The 9,091-nt window shown below is 37.0% G+C and overlaps 1 protein-coding gene across 1 annotated transcript; it reads right to left on the bottom strand.

The window, feature by feature from the left end:
* Positions 1-2,045: 2,045 nt before the first annotated feature.
* LOC137294882 (GTP cyclohydrolase 1 feedback regulatory protein-like) lies at positions 2,046-7,607 on the bottom strand. The gene is made up of 3 exons (XM_067826027.1): positions 7,475-7,607; positions 6,689-6,783; positions 2,046-6,028 (listed from the first exon to the last, which is right to left on the bottom strand). The coding sequence occupies exons 1-3, from the start codon at positions 7,508-7,510 to the stop codon at positions 5,866-5,868; spliced, it is 294 nt and encodes a 97-aa protein (XP_067682128.1). The 5' UTR covers positions 7,511-7,607; the 3' UTR covers positions 2,046-5,865.
* Between the last annotated feature and the right edge of the window lie 1,484 nt (positions 7,608-9,091).

Below are 9,091 nucleotides of genomic sequence, written 5' to 3'. Positions count from 1 at the left end.
TCGAGTTCGATTCCATCCAAGTTAATAACAAGCTGACGTAAACCATCGCTGTTTTCTTTGCAGTTGCTCCCGATGGATTTGACAGAAGTCCTGTTAGTGTTATGCTGACAAAGCAGTACAAGAGATGTGTCAGGGCAGTTGCTGTCATAAGTCATGGTGCATGAGTCTAAAGGCCACATAAAAGAATTTTCTTGTTTCTCATCACTTTTTTTCTAAAAAATGGGTAGGTAGGGCAGAATTTATCTTAATTTCATGATATTTTTTCCTGATTTTCCATACAATATTAGTTGTTTACACAGTATTATCGGCATGTTGTATATCCTATATGTCTGTGTAAAAAACATGCCAATATTGTTATGTGTTCTTTTCAAGGCGACTGCATTTTAGTCCAGTAAATAACCATACAAAAAATTGTTTTTCACCATCAATAACAGCTGAACTTGTCTGTAGACCAAAGCTTTCCCCATCTTCATGCTATAGGTAATCAAAGAAAATGTGGAAAATATACCTTTGTCAAGAATTCAAAGAGAATACAGAGTAAAATATCTGATATTGTCATAGTACCAGGGACAAAGAGCCCTTTCCAAGACTTTCATATGCTGGGCCCTGAATTTGAAGGACAACAAACAGCATGGTTGATAGCCACTGCAAAAAAAAATTGAAACCTTGGAATGTCGGAAGGGGTGACAGATTTCAGACGTCTGTTGGCTTTATACATGCAAATTTACCAGTGCAAAAAAAAAATGAAAAGAAGGAATTTAGGCAGTAATGAGACAAATGCTGACAAAGCAGTATAAGAGATGTGTCAGGGCAGTTGCTGTCTATGAGGTCTAACTGAATTGACTGAGTTTATTCCAGCATAGAAGCATAGAAGGTAAAATTTATAGAAAAACAGCTATTTATCAGTCAATGTCAGCAAGTATTTACAAATTGTTATAATTCAGTGTTGCAGTTGATGGGGACCTGTGTGGCAATAAAGCATAGGATATTGAGTAAGGTTCTAAAAGGGTTATGAAATCTAATGCTTTTCTACATCTTACTGTGATGTCATGTTACAATGAGCAGTGTGATGTCACAATAATGGCATGAACAGAAGCACTGAACACTTGTGAGGCTTGTTTCATTTTGTGTGTCAGACAGGAAATTGTGTCTGATCTTATGACACTTCCCTGACACTTGTAGTCTTTGGGTCAAGTGCCTCAAGACCTGGCTGTTACAGGAGTCATCTTGATTATGCAGGATATTTGTTTGCTCATAAATAAAAAAGTCAGCAAAGTTCAAGATGTATGTAAATTACTGAATCTTCACAATTCAATCCAGTGATGTACATGAGTTGCTGAAGATCAGTTCTAACCTGTATCTCCAAGGGTAGGGCTCAGTGTATCAGTGAGACAGAGTAAAATAGTGTACAGACATCAGTCACACAGTGTCGTGTTTGAACAAAACATGACAATTTGTAAACAGAGGTGTTGACCAGATAGGTACATCAAAACATCACTGTGCAACATCAAGGGATTCAGTTACATGGTGGTAATCTAGAATTGGATCATCAAAACCCCACCAACATTCATGCAGGTCACAAAACATGGATTCCCCACTGGAATCCTGAATACAAGCAGGAGTCTGCTGCAGAGGCGCCATACATCCCCACAACCAAATAAACATATATAGGCAATGCTCATTTATATGGTGCAAAAACTCCACTGGGGCATGCTCATAGCACATTCATGGCAGTACAAAAATTCATTTTGAAAGTACAAACAGAACAGATAAGTCTTTATGGGACACTTAAAATGTTCTGATGACTGAGCATCTTTGAGGGAGTCTGGCAGTAAAGTCTATTTAGTGGCAGCTGCATCACTACAGGACTTGTAACCAAAGGACTTTTCCTTCACATTGGCACAAGGAGTCTCTACTGATTCTCAGACTTGAGAGAGAACACCTAAGATGTTCTGCTCTTTAACAAAAGCAGGCAACTACTTCCACTAAAGATAAACCATCTGCAACATTTAGTGTCCTTTCTAACAAATACAAGAGAACCATAATTCAGGCAAGTGTTTTATTAACATGACAAATAAACATGTAAAATATAAAGAAAATAAATACTGTACACCTTCTTCTGTAAAATAATTGCTGAATAATGGAAAACATATCATACACAAATGTGCCTGAGACCAACAGCTGTTGTTTCCATAACGCAGAACGTGAGGTCATGTTGCAGCATCTTATAACTTTGCTGAAGGAAGTTTTTAGGCATTTCCATTCGAACAAATATATCCTCCTGTGTCAAAATACAATCTAAGTAAGAAGTTGAAGAATAAAAAGTTCTTTACACTTAGTAAATACTGCGAACTTTGGTGCTGACATGAGATACATGACCATGAGACACTGTCCTGTTTATGTAATCTCTGGAAAAACAAACAAGTCGAATTGCAATATTGTGGATGGATACGTTGTAAAACATATTTTAGTCAAATGCATATACAGCACACAAACATATTTGTGACATGATGAAATGGTTTCTTATTAATAGCACCCCATCCATTAAAAGATTTTAGTTTCTCAGGGTAGTTTTATGCATATTTGTCTATAATCTAAAGTTATGGCTAAGCTAACAGAATATACATTTGTACAAAAATAAATGTAAAATGACAAACATATAATTTACAAGAATCTAGTTGTTATGGCCACTTCATATACAGTGGAAGCTTTCAGAACCGGCATCTGTCCCATCTAGCAAGTTGTCAATACTGGTGTCAAATCTCAGTCCCAGCCGTGGCTTGTACTTTTATCATCAGTTCTACAATCTGGTACAAGGTCAAAACTTAAATATTTCTTCGGGCCCAGTGAGTGCCAGTTTAGACACCTTCTACTGTAAAGAGATACATAGATTCTGCATTTTTAAATTAGCATTATGTACTGCAGGGTTGTACCACAAATTATTACCTTTCACAAATTATTACCCTTAGGAGAAATTTGTCAAACTCTAATTGATCAGTCGTGAAAGCATACAAAACCATGTGGGTGGATTTGCTAGGGTGTAAAAACCATACCCACAGGTCAAATATCTGTCATGTGACACTCTATATACTGGTTGTAAAAGTGACCTTGACCTTACATACCAAAGAGCTGACTGCTTTTGTATGTTAAAGTTGGTGTATGCAATTGAGTGTGAACAGAGTTATAAAATTGTTGCCAGAATTTCTTACGTCTGGTGTCAATAAAAATATATATTAAAAACGTTTCTATATTTCACTTGTCGTTTATCAAAGCCCCAAATTCTCATCCTAAATTAAGCCACCGTGAGTTATTTCCCATTATGGTGATTAAGGAAAAATAACGGAAAACATTTTTTTGTCTCTAATTTGGCTCAAGCTTGAAAATGTTTTAAAGATAAGCTAAAAAAAGAGATCTTCATCACACAGTGTTTTGAAAGGATGTACAGACCCGCACCTCAGGAAATACAGAATTTACAAAGGTCTTACAAGTCCCTTTGAAAACACTGTGTACCTAATATTATTATCTTTCATTTATGGTATTTGTATAAGATTGAGAATCTGAAAAAGGCATCATTTCCAATTACATTCACATTATAACCAGACACCATATTCCTATTATTCCCAAACATTTATGTTGACAGCATCACCTACAAACCATGAATACAGACGCCTAAAATTGTCTTGTATGATATAAGTCCTTGAATATATCATAAGCAGATACACATATACCCTTCACCATCAATAACTCCTGGCACCTTTGGTCTAGATATATGAATATATGGAACAGTAATCATTCTGCACATAAAATCATCATAATAATATTACCGATATATTTCACAACATCCTTGAATTTAACCTTTACCTAATGATGCACATTCTTAAAGGCAAACAAAACATATCCTCTTCAAACATTTGCATTCCTTGTCACTGTCAAGGTAATTTCAAGCTCTATTTGCAGATTTTTGTTGCTGGATAGTTCTACTTGTGGGCTACCAGCACAGATGCACTGTTTGTTGTTCAAAGCTACACTTCAAATATTCTAGCTAAATGAGAGGCAAAGATACAGCTTTTCAGGAAAACAAAGGGGGCAGGCGAGCATTGTTTGGAGGGTGTCCACTTACCATACATCAGTGTACCCCAACTGTGCCCACTTTTCTTAAATCAACAAAGTGCAGTCACCCATAGACCAATCAGGGACAAGTTGTAGTATGTTTCAAGGTAACATTTCAGGCACATTTCAGAACAAATTGGTGGACACTAACAAAAATGTCACAGTTATGTTTATATATGATGAAGTGAGCCCCTGCTTCATCATTCATCATCATGGCTAATACTCAAGTTGACCTTCAGTGCACTGGTAATGCACAGGGTGGACAAACTTTGATTTATGGCAAGTGTTAGTTTTGGTTTAAGAACCGACAGAATAATATAGCACTTTAGATGCTGTGGGAAAGACTGCTGAGCGACTGAAAGTAATGGTCGTTTCACATTGTGAACATGTAAAAAACTGCCCACTAATCTGATAGAGACTATATTGTATACTACCCTGTAATACTGTATACTATGTTTTAACACTGCCCATTTTCAAAAGTGAGCACATTGGGAGTAAACCTCATACAAGATGCTTGATAAATACAACAAATCAGCAAAACAATTTGAGGTTAGGAGCCTTGAAATTCATGTTGATAAAGAACTGTTCATAATTTCTAGCTGGTTTGTGTGAGAGAGATGATGATACTTTTCTAGCATGCATAAAAACCATGGATGTGTGCACATGTTTGTGGGTTGGGGTTGGGGGCTGGGGTGTTGCTTTATACGTTCAAATCTAAGAATTTGTACATGTTTCTCCATAAAAATCATCACCCCACCCATGGATGTGTGCACATGTTTGTGGGTTGGAGTTGGGGGCTGGGGTGTTGCTTTATACGTTCAAATCTAAGAATTTGTACATGTTTCTCCATAAAAATCATCACCCCACCCCCATACCACTAGCCACAAATTATGAACAGCCTAAACTATACCATAAGATGGCAGTTTTTATTAGTCTGTCATTCTGACTTTGATACAGATACATCCAAAACAGCCAACATAGACATATAATATTTGGCAGATCTAGATTCTCGCAGGTTCAGAATATCTACAGTTTGGAGGATAGAAGTTTGTCTGTTTTTGTTGTATTGTCACTTTCACGGGGTGGATGTGTGTGTAGGCTACTGCTCGGACAGTTATTTTCAATCACAACCCAGTCTAAGTAAACTTAGTCTCAGTGTTATATTCGTAACCTTTGAGTGACCTATGACCACCCAGTCAATAGCAAGATGGTTAAATATATTCAACAAATCAGACAAAGGCTACTATTTTGGGATTGGAAGGATATTCAGGTCACTGACACAGGTCTCTCCACAAACAAAAATCTGCATATAACACATTTATGTGATCTTTCATTGTTGGTGCACTGTGGCTTTCATATTAGTTCTTTTCATATTAGCTAATTTTTCCGCAAGATGAAATCTTTGAATATGGTGCTGTGTGCATCACCTGGAAGCGAGCTTATGCTAAACATCATTCGGAATCATCGGGTATGAGTCTTTTTGAGATATAAAGTTCCAAAAATATGTGCGAATGTCCACTTTCACGAATTGGTAAGCTGTGTTCTGACTGGTCCATCTTAAAGGTTACCTGATGCGACCTCTCACAAGGTTTTGTTAGACTCAGTAGTGGAGTGTAACAAAAAGTACTGAGTCTATGTTTACTTAGACTGGATCACAGCCTTGACCAGATCTTGGGTACATTACACACATATAAACTGTTCAGGAGTATGTTGCTACTTCCTTGCTGTCCCAAAATCAGACCATCTTGTCTCCACTCAGTGAGCCTGATTTTTATTCTTATCATCATCCAGTGGTTCTGGTCGGTGAAGTGTCCAAATGCAGGTTTGTCCGACACCTGTCATGCTGACAACAGAGAATCCTTTCTTCTCCAACTTATTTAGAACAACACGAGGAGGGTCAGGGCTCTTGTACTCCAAGCTACAACACGGCAAAGCGGTAAGAAAAACATAATACTTTATTGATAACAGTTTCTATATATATGTAAGAACAGAACACTTCCAGCTATCATAACTAATTAATCTCATGTTATGTTTATCTTGTTCCACCTCCTCAACAATTGGCTTCCTCCTATTGTTACTGTATCATTACCTATTCCACTGGTGTTGATAATCACTCCTTCATGTTGTCTTACTTCATCATTGTTACATGTATGTAAGTCAGATCTTTGTTGTATCAATTTACACTTGCTTGACAATAGCATAAGAAGTTATACTGAAACATCTTATCATAATAAATAGAGTTGGTATCCATAAAGTATTATATTTTTCTCATTATTCATCAACTTACAATCAATAAATGTTAATCAAACAGATCACAGAGATGCGAGGATGAACTTTCAAGTGATGACAAATGAGGTCATCTGCACTGATCATTTCTTATCCATATTTTCCCTGTCATTGTGTATCTATATCTATCATTTGTAATTGTAATTTACAATATGGCCATGGGCTGGATATAAGTTTAAGGAGTGAGCCTATCAGATCACCAAACCATTGATCCTAAGATAGAAAAAATTGGAACATGAGGAGAAATCAGTCCTTTGTTAATATATAGTAAATTAATTGAGACTGTCCTCACAAGTTGTTTCCGAGCTGTTTGTACAACGAAGCACCAAGATAGTCCATCAACTGCATGTCACTCCATTCATCTCCAACAACTGTTGGCCCATTTTCCTGGAAATAAAACATAACTGAGTAAGATCAATAAAAGCACAGGGACTTACTTGTGCCAGTTCTTTGGAGTTATGGAACTAGATCTGGACAGGATATCAGAGTATCTGGGTCAGGTAAATATAGGTCTAAATACTTGGGTCCATAATAAACTACCTGGGCATGTTTTGTTGTGTGACAGATAGTTAGATACATTACGTTAAGTCACAGAACTGAAAAAAATGAATCAGAGTTACAGTTTATATTTGTTCTTCAATTAAAATATATGTGCATGACAAAATTGCTAATTTATATAAGGCTCTTTTCAATGCATATATATGATAGATGTCCAGAGTAGGGCCTTATATTATGAACAATTTGGCCACACATATTTGGACACTTGAGGAAAGAGCCAGGGAAACTGCACCATTTGAGGATATCATTTTTATTTATAATTAATAGTATCTTTAAGTAGCTCTATTCAAAGATCTGGTTAATCTGCAAATAATGCTATCATAATATTTCAGTGCATGCTTACTCTGTCTTGGGCTAACACGAATAATACCGTTATATACAGAACAGATTGTATGAAACTCAAGTAACACTTGATGCTGCTGTGTTGAGCAATTAGCTGAGTGAGAAATATTGGGCGATTTACGTGTCATAAACATTTCATTTTGCTTCCATTTTGTCAGTAAAATAATATGATACGTACCAGTCGTATCTGCGTGCTTATCAACATGTACGGCATTGTCACGGATGATACTGATATCGTATGCGAATTACTTTGTATCCCTGCTTGCAGCCACAGACTTGGTCTTGTCCCAGTTGTAGCTACGGTCGAAGTCGCACTTCCGGTTCTAGAGTTAACTGCCCTTAACAGGTGCGCGTCGTCTGCTATACACTAGAGTCTCTATAGACTTGCTATAAATACGAACTTTTCTCTGCCAGGTTATGAACTGCACACGTACAAATATAGTAATGTTTATAGGAATATAATTGTTATTAATATCTTAACGCATTGTTCTGAACTTAAATCAAAAGTGCTTGACACGCAAGAAATATAAAAATATGCGAACAAACATGCTGTGGGACAATGCGGTCAGACAGAAGCATCACCGCAAATGTCCCGTGATCCATCTGATCGTTCCACAGATACTATGACTGGAGGACGTTGACCGTGAGGTTATGTCAGGTTGTTAACGTTGGCACCACTGAGATCAGTTTGAGTAAAGTGCAGTCACTTAAACCTAACTTAAGTTAACTCGCATATTCCACGTTAGTCTGTAGTAACCCGTGAAGGTCTTCAGGTCTTCAGCTACCCATGCTTGCCATAAAAGCCGACTATGCTTGTCGTAAGAGGCGACTAACGGGATCGGGTGGTCAGGCACGCTGATTTGGTTGACACATGTCATCGGTTCCCAATTGCGCAGATCGATGTTCATGCTGTTGATCACTGGATTGTCTGGTCCAGAGTCGATTATTTACAGACCGCCGCCATATAGCTGAAATATTGCTGAGTGCGACGTAAAACTAAACTCACTCACTCTCTAATCTTTAGTATAGTGCAGACCCCGAAGCAAATACATCCAAGAAAACCCACACAAGTCTAGAAAATGTGGCAAGTCTAGATTTCCTTAGCTTCTGTAAATGAAGAAAGTCTCAGGACTTCATGTGTCATGATATCATTTCATTTTTACTATGAACATTTCAGTAAAATATGTTCATTTCGGAGACCAGTTGTTAGTCTAATCCCACATGAACAAGATTTCCACAAGATTGTTACCCTGATGTCTGCACCAGTAATTTATTGATGCGACGGGGAAATTGGTCTGAGGGCTGTATATTTTGTTGACAACCCTCCTCGTTGATCACAAAGCAAATTTAGACTACTAGGAATACAATCTGATGTGGATCTAGAATACATGATTGAATTGAATTACCATGAAAAATTGAAAAAGATAGAATATGAAATAAATAATGGTCAGTTCTCAAACTAACTCCAGGAGGAAGGAATATAATTCTGAAACCACTGTTACTTTCTAAACTTATCCATCTGCTTTCATCCATACAATCGCCTCCTGATACGATACTCTAACCCTTTCAGACAAAATGTTTCAAATTTATATAGAGTGGTAAACCAGATAGAAACAAAGAGATGTTTTAAGAATTCCACCAGATTATGGAGGACTAAATGTACCAATTATAAAGGAAATAATTTGTGCCCCAAAATATTTTTGATAAAACGACTACGAGAAGAAAATGTTAAATGCAAAATATTGGTTTATAATTGTGTACTCGAAAACTAGAGAATATGGTCAGCCCATCCTCA

This window comes from Haliotis asinina, chromosome 8, assembly GCF_037392515.1.
Source record: "Haliotis asinina isolate JCU_RB_2024 chromosome 8, JCU_Hal_asi_v2, whole genome shotgun sequence".
Classification (NCBI taxonomy): domain Eukaryota; kingdom Metazoa; phylum Mollusca; class Gastropoda; order Lepetellida; family Haliotidae; genus Haliotis; species Haliotis asinina.
The sequence above is the reverse complement of the archived record's forward strand: the minus strand, read 5'-3'. Positions and strand labels throughout refer to the sequence as shown.